Genomic DNA, 25,373 nt, shown 5'->3' with positions numbered 1-25,373 from the left:
CTCCTCCCAGCCCTTCTGGAGTTCACTGCAATCCCACCGAGGGTGGAGGGTTCTTAAATTACTCCCAGTTCCATGGAAATTGGAGAGGAGGGGAAGTCCAGCCTTGCCCCTGGAGAGGGGCTCACGCCTCGTTACTCCCCAAGAATCCATCAGGAAGGGAGTTCCCAGATGGGACGAGGTTCAGATGGGATAAGGTTTGCCCATCCCTGGATCAGAGATTGATGACGAGATATAAATTTGGACAAAACCACAATGTGGTGTTCACCGAGCTCTTCTTTATCTCATGACTTGGTGGCTTTTAGGAGCCCCAGGATGACTCTGGAAATCACTTAACCCTCAATTCCCATGGGCTTTAATGAATTTATTTCTTAATGAAGCTGCTGATTTTCATCATCCCTGAGATCAGATCTGCGTTTTATTTGCTCATTTTTATTTCCTCTTCTGTTTGTGTTTCCTGGGCTGGTTTTGCTCCTCTTTATTTCCTGGAGCATTTCAGGGTTTGGTTTGCCCAGGGCAGCTCAGAGGTTCTCTGGGATGCCAGGGGGCTGTTTCCTGGGCTGGTTTTGCTCCTCTTTATTTCCTGGAGCATTTCAGGGTTTGGTTTGCCCAGGGCAGCTCCATCCACGGATCTCAGAGGTTCTCTGGGATGCCGGGGGGTGTGAATCCAGGTGGGAATCAGGTTCTGCTCTGGGGAACAAGGGACACAACAAGGACAAACGGCCTCAAGATGTACTGGGGAGGTTTAGGTTGGAATTAGGGAAATTTCTTCATGGAAAGGGTGTTCAGGCACTGGAACTGCCCATGGAAGTGATGGGATGCCCATTCCTGGAGGGATCTAAAGCCCTGGGGATGTGGCACTGGGGACATGGGGCAGTGGTGGCCTTGGCAGGGCAGGGAATGGTTGGACTCCGTGGTCTGAAGGATCTTTTCCAGCCCTTTTCCATCATTTTAAAGCAGCTTTGCTTTTCCCTGCTGCCCATCCCATCTTTTCCCTGCTGCTTTCAGCATCAGACCAAGAGAATCAGAGGATTAAAAACCCATTGGATTCCCACTTCCACTGCCATCTCCTCCACATCTTCTCCATCCACAAGGACTTTCCCTTTTCCTTTGCATTTTTCCTAAACTCAGCATTCCCGTTGATCCGTCGTACCATCAATTCCTTAAATATTCTTTATTTCCTGCCTTTCCTGGAGGCTCTTTTTGCCCAACCGAGGGTTGGGCTGGGATTTAGGTGGGCAGAGGAGCTGCTGATGCCTGATTGGAATGCAGGGAAATGCAGGAGGTCACGGAGCCACAGCCTAAATAAGTGATGGGATGTCATGAAAAATTCCTCTTGGAGCACAAGGAGAGTTCAGCACCTGCCAGGAGATTGCTTGGCTTTTATTTATTTTTAATTTTCCCTCTCTTTTTGAATTCCCTCTGTATTTTATTCATGTTTCTGTCTGGGCAGGCTCAGGGGGTTTTGGGGCCATGCAGAAAAACAGGGATTTTTTTTTTTTTTTAAGGAAAAAAGAGGATCAGACACAGAGAGGGGAGGCACAAAGCTGGAAGAAAAGCAGGAGAAAGCAGGAATGAGAAATGAGGCTGGGACAGAGCCTCGTTAGCAGCAAGGAAGGATGAACAGCAGGATAAAACAGGAATTTCTCCACTCCATGGAGTTTCCAGGGCTGCAGGAAGCTCCATGCATCCAACTTACCCTGGGACTGGGTATTTGGGATGTCCCAGCTGGATCTGCTGGAGGTGGGAAGTGGATCCCAGCAGAGCTCCAGGATCTCCAAACCTCCCAGGCTCACCCAGTGGGAATCGTGGTGTCCCTGGTACTGGAAATGGAACCAATGGAGCCTCCGGGGTGGATGGAATTCCATCCCACATGGATCAGGAGATGGGAAGGGGCTGGGGTAGAGGCAGCCAGGCAGACTCTTCCTTGGGGCTGGGAATTTGTGGGATAAGAGGCCTCTCTCCTTTGCTTTTCCAATGTGCTGGGATCTCACTCCTTCCCTGTGCCTGAATTTATGGATGTCCAGGTGTTGTATCCATGTATCCTTGGATAGGGTCACCCCTGTATCCAGTGGCTTTGATGGATCCTTTCCTTTCCCCTTCCCCTCTCCCCTATCCCTTTTTCCTTTCCCTACCATTCCATTCCATTCCATACCATTCCATTCCATTCCATTCCATTCCATTCCATTCCTGGAACTCTGGAATTGCTCCTGTCCTGCGGCATCCCATCCAGAGGTTGAAAAGCCACCAAAATCACTCCCAAAGGTTCCTCTCCACCGGACAGTGACCCTTGGAATTGGGGTTGGGATCTCTGAGTCCCAGGAGAAGGATTTGATGAGGATTTGACATCTTAAAAACACAGAGAGAGTGGCTTGGAATGGCAGCTGGAAAACCAGTGGAAGACCAGTGGCTCATGATTCCTTGATGGTTTTACTGTGGATTTTGCCATCCCCCATCCCAGCTCCTTTCTCTGGGAGCAGCTTCTGGCTGTAACTTTAATCCTGCTTTTTTTTATTTCCTGAAATAATTCCTTTTTTCTTTTTTTCTTTTTGTCTTTTTGTGACTAACAATGACCTCAGCTGTTTGTTTAAGGAGTTCATAACCCCTCAGAAATGTTCCGACAACCCCAAGGAAGTTTCCAAGGAACCCTTGGGTTGGGAGCCTCTGGCATCGATCGGGGCTTCTGCTTTATGTTCCTATCAAACAATAATGAAATTAAAAGGGAAGGAGAAAATAAACACATTTTGGGGTAAATAAAGACAAATTTATTTGTCTCCAACACCGCTGTTGGAGCTCAGGGAAGGGCCAGCAGACGGCTTGGCCCGGCTGCTGCTCCTTCCTGCCAGGAAAACGCGCTGGGAAGAGGGGAATGAGGCAACGGGACCATGATGGAAACACACAGGACTCGGTTTGGGTGGAAAATGCCCTGAAAAGGGGGTTTGGCTTAGCCTGGCTGCTTAGGCTGGGCTTAAAGTGGAGCTGGGCTTAGTTTAGGCTGAATTCACCGAGGTCTCACGTGAGTTGGACAAACCAAGGAGGGGCTTTGGTGGGTTTGGGTGTTTCGTCCGTCGTGGATGAAGGAGGTGGGAGTTGGTGGCTCTGTCAGACCTGGAACTGGGAGTTTGGTGCCCAAATCCAGGTGGCAGATCCCTGATTCCAGTGCCCAAATCCAGGTGGCAGATCCCTGATTTTGTGCCCAAATCCTGGTGGCAGATCCCTGGTTTTGTGCCCAAATCCTGGTGGCAAATCCTTGATTCCAGTGCCCAAATCCAGGTGGCAGATCCCTGATTTGGTGCCCAAATTCAGGTGGCAGATCCCTGATTTTGTGCCCAAATCCTGGTGGCAGATCCCAGACCCTGGTACCCAAATCCAGGTGTCAGGTGAGGGTTCCTTGGATGAGTTTGGATCTGCTTTGGCAAATCCTCCTACTCTGAAATTCTGTCTACATTAAATTTCTTTGGATTTTTCATTACTATTATTTTTATTTCCTGTCTTTTTTTTTTCTTTTCCTTTCTTAATTTTTTATTTATTTTCCCTTTTCCCCCCTTTCCTTTTCCCCTTTTTACTTCTTTCCCCCCCCCTTCATCTCTCTGTCTTTCATTTTCTTGTTGCTTTCTTCTTTTTTTTTTTTTTTCTTTTCCTTTCTTAATTTTTTATTTATTTTCCCTTTTCCCCCCTTTCCTTTTCCCCTCTTTACTTCTTTACCCCCCCCTTCATCTCTCTGTCTTTCATTTTCTTGTTGCTTTCTTCTTTTTTTTGGTTTTTAATTTTTCATTTCTGTTTTTCCTTCTTTTTTTTCCTTCTTCCTTTTCCTTCTTGCTTTTCTTCTACCTTTTACCTCCCTTTTTCTTTGTTTTCTTTCTCTCTACTTCCTTTTTTCTTTCTTTCTTTTCTCTTCTTGCTTTTCTTCTACCTTTTACCTCCCTTTTTCTTTGTTTTCTTTCTCTCTACTTCCTTTTTTCTTTCTTTCTTTTCTCTTCTTGCTTTTTACTTTTTCTTTCTTTTCCCTGCTTTCTTTTAACTTTCTTTTTTCCTTTCTTTTCCTTTATTTTCATTTTTCTCCTTTTTTCCCCATTCCACATTTACTCCAACCTCCCAAGAGCAGTTTTCTCCCGTTTCAAATTCCCCAAAATTCTGGAAAACACCTCCCTTGCTGATGCTGCTGATCTTTGGGGCAGGAGGAGCATCAGATTTAGGGAACCTTTCCATAACCACGACAGCAATTTTGGGATCCAATCCCATTTTTTGGCAACCACTCCCACCCCAAACCCTCCCTTTCCGGCCCCATTAAAACCCTTCAAGCGCGTTTCCAACCCCAAAAGGGACTTTTTGTTCTTCCCCCATCACCACCCTGCTGTCAAATCCCCCAATCCCAGGACCCCACTCTCCTTTTCCCCCCGGGAATCGCTTTGGAATGGGATGCCAGCTCCTGGTGCACATCCTAAACCCTCTCTTCCCGGGATTCCTGCCCTGGAAGTGGCCGCACAGGGAATTCTGCCGCTCCTCTCGCTGCTGCTCCAGCTCTTGGCACCCAAAGTTCCCTTTGTTTGTACCTTTCCAGGGCTGTGACAATGAGCGCGGGGCCATCCAGGGGTTACTGTGACACTCCAAGGAAAAAGCCTTGGCTGTTGTTTCCCAGAGGTTCTTGGGTTGCTTTTATCTCCAACAAATATCCATAAATCCTGCCGGGGCTCCCCGTGCCCGGGGCCGTCTGGCGGATGCAGCCACGGGATCAAATCCTGCCTCAGCTCCTGCTCAGCATCATTTTAATGCCAGGAATGTGTGTCCTGCAGGATTTGGGGCTTGTAATTAATTAGGAGCCAGACTTGGGTCATCCAGGAGTTTTTTCCAAGTTGCCAAAAGCGTGGCACGTTCTCCGCTGGAGTTTCTGGCTCCACGCTTTTGTTCCCTGCAAACTCCAAGTCCCCGAGATGGTTTGGATGCACCAAAAAGGGAACAGGTTCAGATAAACTCGGGGCTTTCTCCGCAGGAGGAGGTTTGTGGAGGGGGAAAGAGGCTGGCCATGCTCCCAGGCAGACCTGGAGTGAGTGGGAATGCTAAATCCTCCTCTTTTACCATGGAATAATGGAATGGTGTGGGTGGGAAAGGACCTTAAAGAGCCTGGTTCCACCCCATTCCTCACCTTCCCTCTCCCAGCATGCTCCAAGCCTGGCCCGGGACACTTCCACTTTGGGAAACCTTTTCCAGGAGCTGGGAAGGGGTTGGGGAATTGCTGAGGGAGCTGGGAAGGGGCTGGAGAATTCCTGAGGGAGTTGGGAAGGTTATCTATATTTTATGAAAATTTAGATTCTTTACACCTAACCCTAACTCTGGCTGTCCAACAACTGGCTCTGGGATATGAGCTTGTCATCTGGTTTAAATAGAGTCAGTAGGGAAAAGAATCGTCTCTTCCAGAGGTTATTTCCCATCCAGACTTGTTATCTAAGAAACTGGGATGAACATGGGATGAATAAGAAGGGGGAAGAAAGCTGGTGAAGGGTCTGGAGCACAAGTCCCATGAGGAGGGAGCTGGGAAGGGGCTCAGCCTGGAGCACAGGAGGCTCAGGGGGCCCTTGTGGCTCTGCACAGCTCCTGCCAGGAGGGGACAGCCGGGGGGTCGGGCTCTGCTCCAGGGAACAGGGACAGGAGCAGAGGGAACGGCCTCGGGGGAGCCTCAGGGTGGGCACTGGGAAATTTCCTGCCTGGGAAGTGGGGTCAGGCACTGGAAGTGCCCAGGGAGGTTTGGAGTCCCCATCCCTGCAGGATTTCAAAGCCCTGTGGATGTGGCACTTGGGGACATGGGTCAGTGGTGGCCTTGTCACCCACCCTTTCCAAATCCCCATCTCTTGGCATGTCCCTGGGACCATCCAAGATCCTCTTCCAAGGATTTATTTTCTATTTCAGTTTATATTTGTCCCCCTGCGCCACCCCTCCCAGGGGATGCTCTGGTGGCTCCTCCTTCACCCCGAGCACCCCAAGAACCTTCAGGCCACCTCCAACGGGTCCTGCTGCCTCAACCCCTGCCCCTAACGAACAATCAAGAAGTCTTTAATTAGCAAAGCCACATTTCTGGAAGCAGAAAAGGGTCACGGAGCCGCCGGACCACCCGCGGGTTCCCGCATCCCGCAGGTGTTTGACTCCTTGGAGCAAGGAGACCCAATCCTTTTGTTTCCAATAAAAAAACACCCCACGGAGAAGCAGTTCCAGGGCTGAGGCTGCCTCCTGCAAAGGCGGGCCGGGGCTCTGCCGTGTGCTTTGTGTTTACAGTGGAGCTTAAAGAAATAAGCATCGGTTACATAGGGGGGAAAAATGAGAACGCTCTCAAATTGGACCCCAGGGCAAGGCTGGCCGAGAACAATGGATCTGCTAAACAAAACCTCCGAGGGAAAGGAGGAAGTTATCAGGAAAAGCAGGGATGTATTAGCTTAGTTTCTTGAAAAAAAAAAAGAAAAAAAAGAAAAGAGGGAGGCATTCCAAGCACTTGAACTTGAGCGGATCCATTTCGCCGCCCAGACGTTCTCCCCTGGCGCGGCCGAGTGACCCCGGCCGGCGTCGGCGAGCGCGGAGCTCTCCCGTTCCCTCCGTGGCAGCTGGGACAGGAGCAGCAGGAGGAGGAGGAGGAGGAGGAGGAGGAGGAGGAGGCAGCAGCCGCCGCTGCCTCCCGTCACGCGTCCGTCCTGGAAAAGAGACGGGAGGACGGCGCTGGGATGCGGCGCTTGGTGGGAAGAGGGCAGCCAGAGTTTAGGAGGCCACGGCCTGCGGACGGTTTCCTGCTGGGCCAAGGGACCCACGGGCTCCTGGAGCGCCGTGTCCCGCTGCTTTTCTGCTTTTTCCTGGGGGTTTTTTTTTGGGTGGGAAGCCCTCCATGGGTTGCTCCCGCTGGATTTGCCATGCGTTCCACGCACCGGGAACGGCACAGGAGCTGCTCCATCCCCTGCTCATTCCCAGCTTTCCCATGTCCAAGCCGTGCTGGTGAGCGCTTCCATCGGTCCCCAGCGCGAGGAGGGCGGGAGGAAGCGCTGCTAATCCTCATTAAATGTATAAATTTATGGCCCCGTGGTGCTGCAATGTTTAATCAGGGCTCCGTGACTGTGCCGTGCTCCGGGTACAAGTTCAGTGCAAGGTGAATCTTGGCTGAGATAATCTGGAAGTTCAGCCGGAGGTGAAGGCAGCGGCGGCTCCTCACAGCCTGCCTGGGGTGAGCAAGAGGTCACCTCCTTTTTTTCTTTTTCCTTTTTTTTTTTTTTTTTAGCCCCTTTTTTAACATGTAAACACAAGAAAAACTCGCAGCTTCTCAGAGGATTTGGCATCAGCTGAGCGGCAACAGGAAAGAGAAGCGTGGAGTGCGTGGCCCCGTGGGGCTCAGGGAGGTGATGCCGGTGGTTTTTGGGGATAGCAGGAGAGGTTTGGTCCAAACCTCACAAATCTCACGGGGTTTTGACACCAGGGAAAGCAGGAATCCTCGGGATTTGCTGCTCACCCATCCCTGCTCCCTGCTGCTGGTGGGATCCCTCAAAGGGAAATGCCCTGCCCGGGGGTCTGGGTGTCCCAGCCCGGTGCCGGTGGCACTCGCTGGGCTCTGTCTGTCCCAAAAGCTGGCTCGGTGTCACCTGCTCCCTGCAGGTGCCTGGGCTGCTGCTGGTGGGCAGCACTGACCCCTCCCGGCCCCGAAGCTCTCCGGCTGCTCCGTCGATCAGTTGGGAATGCTTCCTCCTGGAAAAGTGGCATTAAAGTGATTTTTTCCCCTTTTTTGGGATGATTTTTTGCCGACTGTACAATGCTGGAGATGTTTCCTGTAGGTTTGTTTGGACAATTCCTGATTTGTCCCCTCTGAACCCCCTTTCCTGTTTTTAGGGGTTTTGTGCTTTTTTGTGCTCGTGGCCACTCTTCCCTGACTAAAGAATCCTCTGCTGCCAAGATATTGGGATTTTCCACGTTATTCCCTAATGTTTTCTTTGGAGCCACTGATTTGCATGTGTGTGTCAGGCAGGGAAACCCAGAAGGCTGTGAACACCTGGAATGCAGCAGTGGAAAAGGAATTCCGTATTAATGGGATACCTGAGCACGGAGCCATCAACTCCCCACCACGGAGCTTTTCCAAAATCCACTTTCTCGTCCCCAAAACACCTTCAAAACAGCCTCTAAGGGGTATTTAGATGTGTATATATATATGTGTGTATAGATATATATCTATATATATCTCACACTTGCAGAGATTTTTTTCAGGTTATTCCAAAAGTGTGTTCCAAAGAAAACATGCACATAAATGATGGTGTATTCCTTCCCCTTTATCAAATGTTGGTACATGCTGCTAATTTCTAATCCTAAAATCAGGAGGAACACAGCACTCCGGGTACTCGTGCTCACGAGACTGGGCAAGGCGCTAGCCCATCCCGGGCCAAAGAAAAAGCGTGAAATAAATCAGAAATAACGACCTCAATTTGGGATAAAATAACTAAAAGATCAAGTGTATTAACATTATATCAATATTATTGACACCCTGAGCGCTTTCCAAACACCACATCCCGAATTTCTCCCCTGCGGTGCCGGATGCTGATCCCGGAGGGTTTATCCCGCCCCATCCTTGCTGGGTGCAGCCCCACCAGAACCCGATCCGGGGGATGCTGCTACAGGAGCCATCTTTGCCTGGGGAATGAATCCCCCTTTGTGGCGGCTCAATGGAAAAGCCAAGTGTTATTCAATAGTGGAATTCCCTGCGGAACGCTCTTCCGAGGCTCTTTCATTCCTCCTGGCTCCCGCCCAGTATTGTCCCCGTGTGCCATCGGAGGGTCCGGAGGGTGGGAATCCGCCCGGCACCGGGCCCTGCCTTCCCTGCACACTCCTGAACCTGCCTGGAGAATGGGATGAGTCCAAGGGGTTATTTTTAGGAGTGCAAATTGGCCACTAAATCCAGAAGCTCCGCTTGCTTTTGTTCCCGTGGCCGTTCACAAAATCCCCCTGTCCGGGTGTTGTCGCTGGGAACGACTCGATCCTGAAACGTTGAAATCCCAGGGGTTTTGCACCAAATCACTTTCAGGCCTTGAGTGTTTTTATTTTCCAAGGGCTGTGCCATGGGTGAGAGAAACTCGGGATTTCCCTAGAATTTAGCGGAGCTTTCCCTGCGGGCAAGGATCCAGTGGGTGACTAAAGCCAGGCCTTGAGCGCAGCTTGAGGGGACTTTCCAGGGCTGTCACCCCTGTCACACGTGGTGCTGATCCTCAGCGTCCCCTCTGGACAGCCCTTTCCAGGAAGGAATCTTCCCAATATCCAACCTGAGGCCGTTCCATCTCCTCCTGTCCCTGTTCCCTGGGATAAGATCCCAAATCCCCACCTGGCTGTCCCCTCCTGTCAGGGAGCTGTCACAAGGTCCCCCCTGATCCCTCCAGGCTGAGCCCCTTTCCCAGCTCCCTCAGCCACCTCCTGGTGCTCAGAAACAAAATTTTCTGAGGTAAAATCCTGCGAAGTTTTTAACAAGACCCTTGGAAAAAATTCCTTTGGGAAGAGGAGAACAGTCAACCACTTGTAATTCCGGCGTGGCTTCAAAGCAGGTGGAAAGCCAGAGGTGGAAAGCCAGAGGTTTTCCTCCTAATAAACGATGAATGTTTGCAGCTGGAAAACCAGGAGATCTCTCTGTGCAAAAAAAAGCTTTGTGGAGCCTTTTCCCTGGAAATCTGGGCTATCAGGAATACAAGAACCTATAAACAGGCAATAATGTGAAGCTGAAAATAATGCAGACTGGACAGATTTGGGTTTTGTTGGTCTCAAACCTCTCTCGGTTACAAACTGTCCTGGCTGCCATAAATCCTTCCAGATTCCTCTCCTGTTTTGTTGGGGTTTTTCTTCCAGGAACTGTTTGACTTTTGCAGACAGAAAGAGAAAAAAAAATTAAATTGCTGCTTTTAACTTGGAAGATCAACCCATTTAAATGTGAGGTCAGGAGCCTGGTTCTCTTCTCTCCAGGAGGACATCCCTGGGTGGGACATCCCAGGAGACCTGGAGGGGTCACTTGTGGTTGTTGTGTCTCACAGAGAGGTCCAAGCAGGACTCTTGGATCTGTAGTAATTCCCAGAAATCCAGGTAATTAGTGGACCACCTAAATTAAGATTTTCCTTCCCTGTGCTCCATGTGTTGATCCCTTTCCTTGTCCATCACCAATTCCTTGTGGGTGCTCTCCAACCCCTCACCCCAAGGACACCCAATTCCCAGAGCAAATCCTCCTTTCCAGTGAAGCCAGTGACAGATCCGCTCCTGTTTTCACTTAGGCCGCGATTTCCCCCTCCGTGCCTTTCACAAATTCAACAACAAACATCATGTTCCAATTCCCGGTGCCTTTTCTTTTTGGGAACTCTATTGTCCAAACGCCACGTCTTCCCAGGGGTTGGAATATTTCTTTCTCTTTCAGTATTCCTTTCCCACAAGGCATAATTGCAACCTCCCCAAAATAAATTATTTGGACTGTGCTTGACTGTGGCTGCTGCTGCTGGAAGCTCCTTGAGTTTTTTTTGTGATCCGTGACAATTCCCTGCTGGATGGTGGAAGGGGCTGCTCCACCAGTGGTGGGATGGGTTATGGATGTGGACAAACTGGGAATTGCCACCGGTTTTCCATAGGTGTGTGTTTTTCATGGAAGTCCCCAGCAGGACTGGGTGTCACCACTGTTTTCTGATCCCACTGGGGCGTCTTGTCCCGTCCTCCAGGTGGGGACAAGGGTGGCCTCTCGTTGTCCCCTTTCCTGAGGAGCTGTGCTGTTCAGTCAGGGAAAGGAGGAAATTTTAGAGGAGGAATTTTTAGAGGAAATCCCTCCCGAGGTTTAGAAGTTCAAGGTGTGATCTCGTACAGATCAAAGCTGGTTTGTGGAAGGTGTTGGGTCAGACGTTGTTCATGCCAGGTACAAAAACCCTGGGAAGAGGAATATCAGACTGTGGTTGTGAGGATAAGGAGGGATACTGGAGCTTTTGAGAGTTGTTTTCACCTTGGATCTGAAAATTATTTCCTCCTTCTTCCATGGAAAACCAGAGTGGGCACTCAGGGACGTGACCCAGCTCATGGACGCGGGTTCAGAGCAGGAATGCTGCTTCCAGCTGGGAAAACACCAAACCTGACTGAATTCATGCTTTTCCATGCCCTGGGGACATAAAACTCATCACAAAACTTGGCCATAACCACGTGGCATTGCTGTCACTCCCTGGGGATCTGAGTGTCCCCAAAATCCCACCGTGAGGAAGACCTCACCCCACCTCGACCCAGCTGGGTGTGCTTGCAGAAACAAGGACCCAATTCCCTAATTTAGGCTTTTGTTGAAGGAAAGGTTTAGTTCTTTATGGAATGTTTCCCATCAACCCTGGCACCATCTCATCTGCTGGGATGGTGCCGGCAGAGGAAAGTCCTCTCCAATCCATCATGGTGGAATCCAAATCCATCCAATCCCACCAAATCCGTCTCGGTGCTCCGCCTTGTCCCTGGGAGGAAATCTGGTGGTGGGCCAGAGGGAAGTTTTTTTCTGGGATGGAATCACACAACCACCCTGGTTAGGAGGGACTTTGAGGGCCCATCTGGTCCAACCTGGTGTGGGGACGGAATGGATGGAAGGAGCCCTGCCCCATCCATCCCAAAAACCTCCAGCAGTGGGATCAACACCACATCCAGGGGAAGTTGTCCCAGTGGAAAATGGGTCTCGCTCCAAGGAATTTCTTTCTTGTGTGGAGGTCAAACCTTTCCTGTGGCACCTTGGAGCCTCTTCTCCTTGTCTTCTTCACGGGGTTTCTTGTGAAGAGAGATCTTCTTCCTCCTCCTCCTCCTGAAGCCACCCCTAAAGGACTGGAAAACCACAGTGAGGGGATGGCTCTTGTGCAACCAAATCCTGTCCCTTTTCCTGGGGAAACTGGTGCATTCCCATGGGAATTTCCTGCAGGTCAGGAGCTTTTGGTGCAATTCCCTGTTGGAGGATGCTGGGCCAGATGGGGCAGACATGGACCCATCTTTGGGAGTGTCCAAGGCCAGGTTGGACACTGGGACTTGGAGCCACCTGGAATCGTGGGAGGTGTCCCTGCCCATGGGGTTGGATCTGGGTGGGTTTTGAGGTCCCTTCCCACCCAAACCATTCCATGATTCCATGACTGTGACACAGGGCGCGAGCGTGCGAACGCCGGTGGTGGCTTAGATCTGGTTCCAGGAGCTCTGGCAGGGCTTGCAAACCGTGTTTGGAGTCAGTTTGGATTCACATTCCAGTGCTCCTGGCTTGGCCGGGAGGATTCCATCCAGATTCCACGCTGTCGTCAGACAGAACAAACTGTCCCTGCTCTCCTTCCCATCTGGAGGGGGACGCGCGGAGCCCCAACCACAGCCTGGTCTCCTCCTGCAGGGACCTTCCAGCCATCCTCGACCTCTGCTTGAGGTGAGGGGCGTGAAAACTTGTCTGCTTGGATAAAAAGGAGGTTTTTTGAAGAGTTTGAGGTGGTGACGTTGCAAGGGGGAGAGAAAAGGAAGTGGTTTTGAGGTAGAACTGGTGGTTGGATTTGATGATGTGAAAGGTCTTTTCCAGTTTAAATGATTCCGTGATTCCACGAAATGGGGGGGAAAGTTTTTCCTAGGGGAACCAGGGACAGGGCTGGGAACTGGCTCCCAGTTTAATTATTTCATTCCAACATTTCCTTCTCTTGAATTCTACACTTCATATTGGATGCAAGCTCATGTATGTGTATAAAACCAATTTTAGAGCTTTTTAATACCTTTTTTTCTGGCATTTTTTTCAAACCATCCTCTACTTCTCCGTTTTTATAAAGCTGTACCTGCACCTCTCCCTGTTCCTCCTCAAGGTGTTCTTGGAACCCTGGGAAGCTGCAAGTCCCCAGCCCCGAGCACATCTGCAGCTTCCTGATCTTATCCCACTCCCACATCACCGTGGTGAAAGCTCCTTTTAATTTTTTCCTCCTCTTTTTTTCCCCTTTCCCTCCTCTCCTTTTCCTTCCCCCCCACCCCCCAGTGGATGTGCTGTCGAGTTTGATTTATGGCCTTGAAAGGGAGACTCCAGTTTAAAGAATTAATGGTATTTGCATATTTGATTTGGAAACTCCCCCGGCAGACCCGCGGCAGCCCCGCGCCGCCGGCTCTTTTTTCCTTTTCCCTTTTTTTCCTTTCCCCTCGGCCCGTTCAGATTTAGCAGCAGAGGTGAAAAGTTGAAGCAGTAAAACCAATAAAACCACATTTATGTGACAGATAAATCGTCTGGAGGCAGCTCTCCCTGAGCCTTCGGGCTTCCTCCTGCAGGACCTCTCCCCTCCGGAGCGCGACCCGCAGCCGGGCCGGGAGCGCCGGCAGCCAGGGCCAAAGGTGCTGGCCCCGGCCGTCCACGGACCTGCCGAGCCAAAAAAGATGGATGTGGGCAAAGAGTTGGAAAATACACAGCCCATCCGTCACTGTCGGGAGCCACCTGGGGGTGGTCTGGCTCTGAGAGAGCTCCGGGAAGGTCCAGGCTGAGGTGGGAGCGCTGGGAGTCACGGAATCAATATGGTTGGAAAAGCGCTCGAGATCAAGTCCGGCCTTTCCTCAGCACTGCCAAGGCCACCGCTGATCTACATCCCGAAGTGTCACGTCCTTCAAATCCTTCCAGGGACAGGGCCTCCATCAGGTTGGAGAGCCCTTTCCATGAGGAAACTCCTGCTGATGCCCACCCTGAGGCCGTTCCCTCTGCTCCTGTCCCTGTTCCCTGGAGCAGAGCCCGACCCCCCGGCTGTCCCCTCCTGGCAGGAGCTGTGCAGAGCCACAAGGTCCCCCCTGAGCCTCCTGTGCTCCAGGCTGAGCCCCTTCCCAGCTCCTCAGGAATTCTCCAGCCCCTTCCCAGCTCCTCAGGAATTCTCCAGCCCCTTCCCAGCTCCTCAGGAATTCTCCAGCCCCTTCCCAGCTCCTCAGGAATTCTCCAGCCCCTTCCCAGCTCCATTCCTTGCCCTGGCCACGCTCCAGCCCCTCAGGGTCTCTCTTGTTGGGAGAGGCCCAAATCTGCCCCAGGATTTGAGGTTGTGCAGTGGCAGCACAGGGGACAGGCACGACCCTGGTCCTGCTGCCACCCCAGTGCTGGCACAGCCCTGGTGCCCTTGGCCTTCTCGGCCACCTGGGCTCGTGTGGAGCTGCTGTCGATGGCTCCAGGTCACTGGAGTTTCTCTGCCAGTGGGAGCCATTCCCTGTGTCCTGTCCCTGCAGGCCTTGTCCCCAGTCCCTCTGCAGCTCTCCTGGAGCCCCTCCAGGCCCTGCCAGGGGCTCTGAGCTCTGCCTGGAGCCTTCCCTTCTCCAGGGAACATTCCCAGCTCTCCAGCCTGGCTCCAAAGCAGAGGGACTCTAGCCCTGCAGGAGCTCCCTGTCCCTCTGAGCTCCTGCACTGCTCCCAAGCCTCTGCCAGAACAACTCCCAACATTTTAATTCCATCTTCTCCAAACCCTTCCTAATCCTCCCTTTTTTTTATTTCCTTTCCTCCTTCATCCCTTTCCTCCTGGCTCTTTATTCCCTCTCCACACAAACAGCTACCTGGCCCCTGGATGCTCCGGCCGCGCACTTTCCATGGCAAGAACTCCTTCAGGCTTTGTTTGGGATTTGCCCGAGGCACGTTCAGCCTCCCGGGGGCCACCAGCAAGAGGTCTTTGCCGCGTTGTGGGGGTTCCCTTTGAGCCTGTACAGCCAAGCGACTCCTCCCAGCAGCCGCCAAACCCCGCGGAAGCGTTTTGGCCCCGGCGCTCGGCCTGAAAAGCGCCTGTGAAATCATATTTAAGGTTGTCTCTCTCGAAGGTGCCCCCTTGGAAAAACCTCCTGCCAATGATGTTCAGCTCGGGTTTGTAGTTCAACACAAAGGCCCCGCCGGACAAAGCCGAGCGGGACCCGGGCTGGAAAAGCCCTCTTAGGTCCCGGCTAATCCATCCCCCCCGCCAGCCCGGGGGATTGTTCCCGACAGCTTGTTTTCCTTGCCCTGACCTACATAGTCAAAAAGAATCTTGTTGCACATTTTTGTTTTGTATCTGGAGGTCTCGGAGGAGCTAAATCCCCTTCTTGGCGGGGCAGGATGCGTTGTTAAACAGCGCCGGGGCCTCCAGGAAAACCATGGCGACGCGGGGACAATGAGGCCTCTATGGGCCCCGCTTGGCCGCGGGATGGGCCCGGCCTCTCCCGGCTCCGGTGGTGGGCACCGGGACGCGCCGAGCGGGCGATGAAGACGTCCACGCGCTTGGCAGCCTGTCCCCAAATAGAGTGGTCACAGCGGCGCTCCAAGACGGGATCTTTGGGAGGGGGGAACGGCAGGAGCTCTTAATTAACCTGCTGTGGATGGGGCAGAGGTGAAGGCGGCATCCCGGGAATCCTGGGCCCTGCCCCTGTGGGTGGGTGGAGAAGACAAGTCCTCGTCGAGGTGAGGAGATCCTCATGCGGGGAGGGCAGGGGAGAGCCTGGTTTTTAAGGAAAACAAGGATGGGAATGGTGTGGGAAGAGGGCATTTAGGGAACTTGGACTGTGTCGTCATGGGTGGATGGAGAAGCCAAGTCCTCGTTGAGGTGAGGAGATCCTCATGTGGGGAAGGCAGGGGAGAGCCTGGTTTTTAAGGAAAACAAGGAAGGGAACAGTGTGGGAAGTGGGCATTGGACTGTGCCTTCATGGGTAAGTGGAGAAGCCAAGTCTTCATTGAGGGGAGGAGATCTTCATGTGAGGAGGGCATGGCAGCTCCTGGTTTTTTAAGGAAAATAAGGACAGGAGCAGTGTGGGAAGAGGGCACTTAGGGAGCTTGGGCATTTAGGGGACATCTCTAACCCATGGGTCAGGGATGGATGTGGAAATGCTGGGGGATGGTTGGATTTGGTGACCTTGGAGGGCTCTTCCAACCAGAATAATTCTGTGATGCACAGTGAATCCGTGCCCTCGTGGGTGGGTGGAGGAGCCAAGTCCTCACTGAGGTGAGGCGATCCTCATGTGAGGAGGGCATGGCGGCTCCTGGCTTTTTAAGGAAAATGAGGATAAGGACAGTGTGGGAAGAGGGCATTTGGGCCTGGGCTGTCGTTTGCCCATCCCACACCTGGCTGGGGGGAGCGGGGTCATTTGTGGGCACGAAGGGCTGCGGGTGGGAATTTTGGCGCTCTGGAGCAGGGACCGTCACGGATGGCCGAGTTAATCCCTTTTCCTTCCCCCGCTGCCAAGGCCTGGTGGTTTCTCTTACCAACGTCTGGAAAGCACCTGGGACTCCCAGCTCCGGGAGGTGCACTCACCCAGAATAACCCCCCGAGCTCCTCTGGGCTTTGGAGGCACTTCCAGAGCACTTGGAGGGGGTTGGGATGGGCCCAGGGTGGTGAGAAATCCATGGGGAATGGTTGGAACGACACTGGGGGTTGTTTGGGGACAGAAGCAGTTTGTGGTGATTTTGACCCCAAAAGTTTCCTCCTGCCATAGCTGAGAGCATCAGGGCACTGGAATTGTTTGTCACCCACGTCCTCGAGATGTCTCAGACCTCAAATCCCCAAAATTAGGGATCACAGAGCAGCAATGCTCTAACACAGCCCTGCATTAATCAATGTTAAATATTCATAAATTAATAATGAAGTGCAATCAAGTTGATGATGAAACCTAAACAAAATAATATGAAACAAATTAATAAAACCTGCATTCATTTTTTTTATGGACAACTCCACCTGCCCAGGACCTCCGCCAGCTTCCAGGGAAATGCCTGCTGCCTTTTCCAGCTTTTTCAAACCCCGTTTCTTTTTCCTTTCCAGCTCCTGGATTTGTTCATCCAGTGGGATTGGTCGACGTATTTGGCCGACTACGGACAGCCCACGTGCAAGTACCTTCGTGTGAACCCCACCACAGCCCTCGTCCTGCTGGAAAAGTGAGTGTGGCCCCCAAATCCCGGGAGAATTTCCACCCCCATCGTGCTTTAGCAGCGCTTTCTATCGCTGTGAGCAAAGATCTCTGCCCTGGGTGGACAGAGGGAGCTCACATGGAAAAATCCCATTTTATCTCGTCGACCCAAATCCCACATTTCAAAATCCAACGGCTCAGCTGCGGCTCCTTCTTTTTATTGGCTCTTAAGCAGAGTTTTCCTTGTCCTACCAGAAAATTTCGCTGTAAAGATGAACCTCCAGCTCCAAAATCCTTTCAAATGTGCTGAGCTGCAGGCAGGAGTGGCTATCCCAAATTTTTCAGTGTTTGGGCAATGCCACGAACAATTTTTGGTCATGAAATGGTTGGGCCACTTTGTTGTAGGTTCCCTTCCACCTGAGAATATTCTATTTTATTCCACTATATTTCTATTTCTTTTTATTTCTACATTTCTATTTCTATATTTTGAATTTTATTTATGTAGTTCTGTTTATATTTATTTCTATATTTCTATTTCTATTTGCTTCTATATTTATTTCTATTTCTGATTTTTATTTTTAATTATTTCTAAATTTCGGTAGTTCTGTATTTATATTTCTATGTATTTATTTTAAAAGTTTCTATTTCTATATTTTTACTACATTTCTACAGTTCTGTTTATTTCTACATTTATTTCTATTTCTGTATTTTTATTTCTACATTTCTGTTTTTTTATTTCTATTCCTGTATTTTTATTTCTATGTTTCTATGTCTATATTTTTATTTCTCTTTATTTCTATAGTTCTATTTTTTCTAGTTTTATTTCTATTTCTGTAATTTTTATTTCTACATCTCTGTATTTCTTTATATTTCTATTTCTATATTTCTATTTCTATTTCTATATTTTATTTCTATTTTATTTCTATTTCTATATTTCTATTTCTATCCTTTTATGTCTTTTTACTTCTATATTTCTATTTCTTTCTATTTTTATTTCTATTTCTAGATTTTATTTCTATTTTATTTCTATTTCTAGATTTTATTTTCTATTTGTTTCCATTTCTGGTTTTTTATCTCTATTTCTGTATTTCCATATTTTCATATTTCTATATTTCTATATTTCTATAGTCTATATTTCTGTATTTATTTCTATATATCTATATGTCTATATTTCTACATGTCTATATTTCTATATTTCTATATGTCTATATTTCTGTATTTATTTCTATATGTCTATATGTCTATAATTCTGTATTTATTTATATATTTATATATTTTTATATTTCTATATATCTATATGTCTATATTTCTGTACTTATTTCTATATTTCTGTATTTTTATATTTCTACATTTCTATATGTCTATATTTCTATATTTCTATATGCCTATATTTCTGTATTTATTTCTATATATCTATATGTCTATATTTCTACATGTCTATATTTCTATATTTCTATATGTCTATATTTCTGTATTTATTTCTATATTTCTATATTTTTATATTTCTATATGTCTATATTTCTATATTTATTTCTATATTTCAATATTTCCATATATCTATATTTCTATATTCCTATTTATTTCTATTTCCACATTTTTATCTCCACTTCTACTTCCATTTTTTTCCCCATTCCTATCCCTCTCTACATCTTTATTTCCATTTCTTTCCCTTCTCGGGGGCTCCCTCAATCCATCCTTTGAGGCCCAGCCGTTCACATGCTCCGCACGGCTCCATCCCAAGCCCTGGAGCGGTGCCGGGAACAGCGCCCGGGGCTCCGGGGTGGCTCCCGGGGGGCTCTGCCAGTCCTGCGGGCCGGCAGCGAGCCGGGAACGCCGCGGGATTTGCCGCAGGCCCCAGGAAAAGCGGGATTTGCTCTGCCTGTCACCCCTGCCCGTGGTGGGTCTCCCAGATGATCTCCGCTGGTCCAGCTCCAAGCTGGCTTGGGAAGGATCCACTCTGCTCCCGCTCCCGGCAGACCTCCCAGCTCGTTTTCCAGCTGGTGGGACAGAGAATGAGCCAAAAAGTGGGAATTTAGCGTTTTTCCGAGCGGCTCCTGGCACGGGCGCTGCAGTGCTGGGTCCTGCATGGAGGAGAGGGCAGGAGGGGATCCTCGTGGGATCATGGAATGGTTTGGGTGGGAAAGGGACCTTAAAGCCCATCCAGTTCCGTGGGCAGGACACCTCCCGCTGTCCCAGGCTGCTCCAAGCCGTGTCCAGCCTGGCCTTGGACACTTCCAGGGATGCAGGGGCCTGGAATGTTCTTCTGGAAGTGTGGCCCCAATCCCAAACTCGTCGCCTCCTCCTCGAGGAGAAAGGGAGACCCCAAATCGCCTCGAACTGCTCCCCACGCTGCAATTCCATGGTTAATCCAAACCCAGCTGCACCCATGGGAGCACCCAAGGCCAGGTTGGATGGGCTTGGAGCACCCTGGGACAGTGGTGGCACAGGGGTGGCACTAGACGGGCTTTAAAGATCCCTTCCAGCCCAAATTATTTTCGGGATCTCTGGTTCTGTGAGCGACCTTGGGGTGTTTGTGAAATTTGGGGTTCCCTCGGTGTCATCGTGGTCCAGCTCCTCTCCACCAGAGGAGGAAAAAGCGGATGTCACAGCACCTCAGGACACCCCGAGGGCACCAGTGAGGGACACGGGGGCTAAACTGGCTTTAAAAGGACTTTCACACCTCATGGTGGTGTTTTTGTACTGGTGTTTTATGGGTTGTGCTACCCCCGGGTTATTCGGGAATGGGTGTGGAAGTGCTGGGGATGGTTGGATTTGGGGACCTTGGAGGGCTCTTCCAGCCGGGATGATTCTGTGATACACAGCGAATTCGTGACCCAGCGCCCAGGATGGGAAAGTGAGAGGTTTATTCAGAGCGAACAGCAAACTGCTAAAATAAAGGGACACCCAAAATCTGGGAGTTTGGCCATGCAGTATTTGGGAGAGCCAGGGAATTGAGGCAGGCAGTGAGCTGGGATCGTGGCAGAGGCTGGGAAGGTGGTGGGACAGCAGGAGAGCAGCTCCACGCTCAGTGGTGTTAAAATGTCACCAAACCCCAGCCTGGCTCATTTCATAGTGTCATAAAATCATGGAATGGTTTGGGTTGGAAGGAACCTTAAGGATCACCCCATTCTCACCCCTGCCATGGCAGGGACACCTCCCACTGTCCCAGGTGGATCCCAGCCCCAATGTCCAACCTGGCCTTGGGCACCGCCAGGGATCCAGGGCAGCCACAGCTGCTCTGGGAATTCCAGCCCAGCCCCTGCCCACCCTCCCAGCCAGGAATTCCTTGCCAAGATCCCAGCCCAATCTGCCCTTTGCCAGTGGGAGCCATTCCCTGTGTGCTGTCCCTGCAGGCCTTGTCCCCAGTCCCTCTGCAGCTCTCCTGGAGCCCCTTCAGGGACTCTGAGCATTCCCTGGATTTTTCCCTTCTCCAGGGGAGCATTCCCAGCTCTCCCAGAGCAGAGATGCTCCACAATCCTGGAATGGGTTGGGTTGGAAGGAACCTTAAGGATCACCCCATTCCCACCCCTGCCATGGCAGGGACACCTCCCACTGTCCCAGGTGGATCCCAGCCCCAGTGTCCAACCTGGCCTGGGACACTGCCAGGGATCCCCCTGAGGGGTCTCTGTCCATCCCCCACGAGCTCTCCTTGCTCCAGGCACATCCGCTGCCTCCCATCCCGCCGGGAATTCCGGGGGGAATTCTGAGCGGGGGGCCGGCTCAGCCTGTAACCTGTTCTCCTGGTTATCTCTGTCCCTTATCACCCCGGTGTGTCTCTCTCTCCCAGGATATCCCGGGTGTAAGTACGCGCTCGCTCGGGCTTTCACCCTCACCTGGCAGGGCCCCGATTGTCCGCTCTCAATGGAGCCCGAAACGCTGGAATTGCAAAGTGCCTCTGGAGCGGGGCCCTGCGCAACCCGATCCTCCCAAATGCACTAATTAGAGCTAAAAGAGGAGCTTTTACCCCGCTGCTTTCTTCCCCTCCCGGATTAATTGAGACAAAGCTCGGCTCTCTCCGAGGTGGTGTTTGTTGACAGGGGTGGGGACAGCGCCGAGCTCGCCTTTCCCTTCCTTTCACTCCTAATCCTGGGACCGGCTTCCAAACCTGCGGTTATCCCGAGGCTCTGCTCGGAGAAATAAAACCGGGGAGCTGCACAGCCCGTCCCAAATCCTGCAGGATTTTCTGTCCTGTAGGCAGCTTAATTAATTAATAATATTTAATGTCTCAGTGCTTGCACCTTCACGTGGTGTCTGGAGATCCCAGCAGCTCCCAGGCTTCACCAGATCCACCTCTGTGGGTTTGTTATGGACACTCCCAGTTATCCCAGAGCTCTTCTCAGGAAAAAAAAATGCCCATCCCAAATCCTGCAGGATTTTTTTCCTGTAGGCAGCTTAATTAATTAATAATATTTAATGTCTCAGTGCTTGCACCTTCACGTGGTGTCTGGAGATCCCAGCAGCTCCCAGGTGCTCCCAGACTTTTCCAGATCCACCTCTGTGGGTTTGTTATGGACACTCCCAGTTATCCCCGAGGTCTTCTCAGGAAAAAAAATGCCCATCCCAAATCCTGCAGGATTTTGTGTCCTGTAGGCAGCTTAATTAATTCATAATATTTAATGTCTCAGTGCTTGCACCTTCATGTGGTGTCTGGAGATCCCAGCAGCTCCCAGGTGCTCCCAGACTTTTCCAGATCCACCTCTGTGGGTTTTGTTAATGGCTCTCCAAGTTATCCCAAAGCTCTGCTCAGGAAAAAAAAAACTGTGGATCTGCTCAGCCCGTCCCAAATCCTGCAGGATTTTCTGTCCTGTAGGCAGCTTAATTAATTAATAATATTTAATGTCTCAGTGCTTGCACCTTCACGTGGTGTCTGGAAATTCCAGCAGCTCCCAGGCTTCACCAGATCCACCTCTGTGGGTTTGTTAATGGTGCTCCCACTTATCCCAAAGCTGTTCCCAGGGAAAAAAAACCCATGGATCTGCACAGCCCATCCTGAATCCTTTAGGATTTTGTGTCCTGTAAGCCACTTAATTAATTAATAATGGTTAATGTCTCAGTGCTTGCACCTTCACGTGGTGTCTGGAGATCCCAGCAGCTCCCAGGTGCTCCCAGACTTTTCCAGATCCACCTCTGTGGGTTTGTTGTGGGATCAGGGCTCCAGCAGCAATCCCTTTCCATCCTGATCTGAGGTTTATCCACCCAGCTCCTTCCCAGTCATCCCAACGGACCCCAAGGTTTTCTCGCATGGAATGCTTCCAGAACATTCCCTGGACCTGAGCAGGTCCCACAGGGTGAGAGATGGCCCCAGAGGTGCCGGGATGGAAAAGCTCCAAATTCCCAGTGTGTGGAAGGGCTGGGAAGAGCTTTCCAAAGGTACAGTCAACTTCCAGCACCTCTGATGTCCCTCTGGAACCCAGGAGAGCTCCCAGCCTTCCTGGGGAAGGGCTTGGAGATGTCCTGGAGCTCTTTGGAGCTCCAGGGAAGGATAATTATCCCCAAATCCATGATAGCAGGACCTGGGCCACTCCAAACTCTGCTCCCCGCTGGCACAATCACTCCCTGGTTCTCCTGGAGGAGCAGCTGCCAACCTGCTCCGGCTGAAAAACAGGGAAAAACAAACAAATCCCGATTTTTGATGACTGGAAATGCTCCAAGCTCTCCTGTTCCTGTTGGGAGAGCAGCTCCATCTCTGGTAACCCCAGTAAATTCCCCTTTGGGATAAAGTTGTTATCCTGGTTTCCACTTCCAAGCCTGGTGTTTTTGGGAACATTTCAGATTCCCTGTGGCTCTTTCTAGGAGATTGAAGCCTGGAAAACCTTGGATGTTTGTGTTCCTGAAGTTTGGAGAGGTTGGGGTTGTGCTCAGTTGACTCCAGACCCTCGGGGTGATCCAGTGCCAGCTTCCCAGGGATCACCAGCGCCGTGTCCCTGTCACTTCAACACTTCCTTTAGGTCCCCACAGCCAAAAACTGGGATTATGGGATGCATCCAAAGCCCTCATCCTCTGCCAGATCTGATTTACCCAGAAAATCTTTTACAAATTGGGATAATTTGGAAGAGCCAAGCCCCAGCAGGTTGGATTTTGGGAGGTTGTGCCTTCAGGAGCTGCTGGAAGGTCGATCCTGGTGGGATTTTTTTCCCTTCCCAGCACCCTTGGGAAGTGTCCCAAGCCCTTTTTCCCTCCAAAATATGGATCTGGGAATGCAGGAGTGCACGACACCCCCCACCCCCCAACTTTGCATGTGGGGTCCCACCCCACCTCCTGCTCTGCTGGGCTCTGGATTTATGGAGACCTCCTGGAGAAGTTGTGCTCCTTCCAAACAGCTGGATTCCTTCCTGGAATGGGAATTATTCCATGTTATATTTAATATAAATTATGTACATTTATATAATTTATATATTTTTTTTATTCATCGGGAAAAAATGGGATAGTGGACCCCCCCGTGGCAGGGGGTTGGAAACGGATGGGATTTAAGGTCCCTTCCAACCCAAACATTCCATGATTCCCAGGAATATTTTATCAAATTTAAACTCACAACTCCAGACCTTCCCAGCCTCCCCTAAAGCTGCATCTCGTGCATGCAGGTTTTAGGTAAAAGCCTTAATTCTGTGGATTTCGTGCTGATTTTCAAATTTTCTCCTCAAATTCCATCACCACCACAGAAGGTGACATGAGGATGGAAAAATCCCTGTCTGGAAGAGGGATCCAAATGCAGGATTTAGGATTTCCTGCATTTGGGAATTAGGGAGATACCTCAAAGTGGCGTTGATTTGGATTAGAGTGGTTTAGAGTAAAAATACCTGAAAATTTGAATAAAAATTTGGTGTGGAGCCTGGAGATTCCATGTGCTCCTCTCAGACCACTGGATATTCCCAATCCCTCTTCCATAACCTGTTTGTGCTCCGTGCAGGATGCGGGACACCAGCAGGAAAAACAGTGTTTTTGCCCAATTCCAGAAAAACGAGTGGGAATTGGGGAGATCCCAAAGTGGCATTGATTGGCATGAAAAATGCCCCAAAAATTGGAGTAGAGCCTTGAAATTCCACATGCTCATCCCTGAGTGCTGGACATTCCCAATCCCTGTTCCATGACCTGTTTGTGTTCCGTGCAGGATGCGGGACACCAGCAGGAAAAACAACGTTTTTGCCCAATTCCGGAAAAACGAGCGGGACAAGCAGAAGTTGATCGACACCGTGGCCAAGCAGCTGCGCGGCCTCATCAACAGCCACCACTCCTGAGGGGCTCGGGATCTCCTTCCCGCAGCCTGGACTTCGGGAATCTCGTTGGGAGAGAAGATTTGTATTTTTTTATTCGCCTGGAAAGTCTCCGCGGAGCCTCCCCCCGACAGCAAAACGCTCCCGGTGGAACAATCCTGGGAAAAGAGGTGGTGGCAGGAGTCTCCCGGATAAACTCCTATTTTCAGGGGTTTAGGAAGTGATGGGAATTCTTGGAGCCTGGGAGAAGTTCACACCTGGACTGGGTTGTTTTGGGTTTTTTTTTTTTTGTCAAAGCCAAATTGAAGGGATCATCCTGCCTTCCTTTTGTTAATTTATTCCCTTGGAAAACTGAGAAATGTGGGAAGAGCCGTGGGTTCTCTGGGCAGAGGGAAGAGGGTCACCCTGAGTGTGCCCCGTGGTTTGGATTTAGGTAGGAAAAAGGGATTTCCCAGGGTTTTCTTCTCCTCTTTTCCCCCTCCATGGGCTGATTCCACGTTAGTCTGCAAATCCCTGGAATCGCGACCCTTTCCCGCGTGTCCGTAACCATCCCTGAGCTCCACTCCGGGACCTGCCAGGGGCTGTGGGATCATGGAGAAGGGTTTGGAGCAGCCTCCTGGATCGGATTTGGGAAGGGACAGCTGGAGGATAATCTGGGAATGTGTCCTGTGGCAGCACTCCAGGGCTGGGATGCTGCTGGACACATCCATGGATGGGGAACGGGAAGGGATGGATGCTCCACAGGGATGGTGGGAAGGCACACTGGGATCTCCCAGTGTCCAGGAGGGGTTTTTCCCTCTCTTTTCCCTGCTGGTGTCCCATCCTCCCTCTCCTCCTGATGGCTCCATGGGGAAAACATCCCTCAGCCACCCTGGTTGGAGCTGGATCAGTGGGAATCTCCTGGACACGTCCATGGATGGGGAGCAGGAAGGGATGGATGCTCCACAGGGATAGAAGGAAGGCACACTGGGATGTCCAAGGAGGGACAGATTCCCAGAGAGGGAAGGATTTTCCCTCTCTTTCCCATGCTGGTGTCCCATCCTCCCTCTCCTCCTGATGGCTCCATGGGGAAAACTGCCCCGGGAAGTTTTGCAGCTGAACCAGTGGGAATCTCCTGGAGCAGTGGGAGATTCCCCATGGAGCAGCGCGGCTCCAAAGTGCCTGTGGATAAAATTCCCCCTGTCCTGATGGTCCCCAGAAATCCTCTGCTCAAACCAGGCGGCCACCAACAGGATTTAATCCCAGGATTCCACTTCCAGAGGGGGATTTTCGCCCTTCTCATCTTGTCACCCTTTTGCCTCTAATTCCTCACGTTATCCAGCCGCATTCCCAAACCCTCAA

The 25,373-nt window shown here is 50.7% G+C and overlaps 1 protein-coding gene across 3 annotated transcripts in view; it reads left to right on the top strand.

Moving 5' to 3' along the window:
• Nucleotides 1-24,206, top strand: part of LOC121348268 (exocyst complex component 6B) — a 228,738-nt gene extending 204,532 nt beyond the window's left edge. For all 3 annotated transcript variants that reach the window (XM_041427596.1, XM_041427594.1, XM_041427593.1), the window contains 2 exons: nucleotides 16,737-16,849; nucleotides 23,930-24,206. In XM_041427596.1, the coding sequence (XP_041283530.1) occupies nucleotides 16,737-16,849; nucleotides 23,930-24,056 (240 nt within the window). In that variant the 3' untranslated portion in view covers nucleotides 24,057-24,206. The remainder of the gene's footprint in view (nucleotides 1-16,736; nucleotides 16,850-23,929) is intronic.
• Nucleotides 24,207-25,373: the final 1,167 nt, after the last annotated feature.

Source organism: Onychostruthus taczanowskii, unplaced genomic scaffold (assembly GCF_017590055.1).
Source record: "Onychostruthus taczanowskii isolate IOZ18803 unplaced genomic scaffold, ASM1759005v1 scaffold117, whole genome shotgun sequence".
NCBI lineage: Eukaryota > Metazoa > Chordata > Aves > Passeriformes > Passeridae > Onychostruthus > Onychostruthus taczanowskii.
Note: the sequence above shows the minus strand (reverse complement) of the source record. Positions and strands in the feature narration are given on the sequence as shown.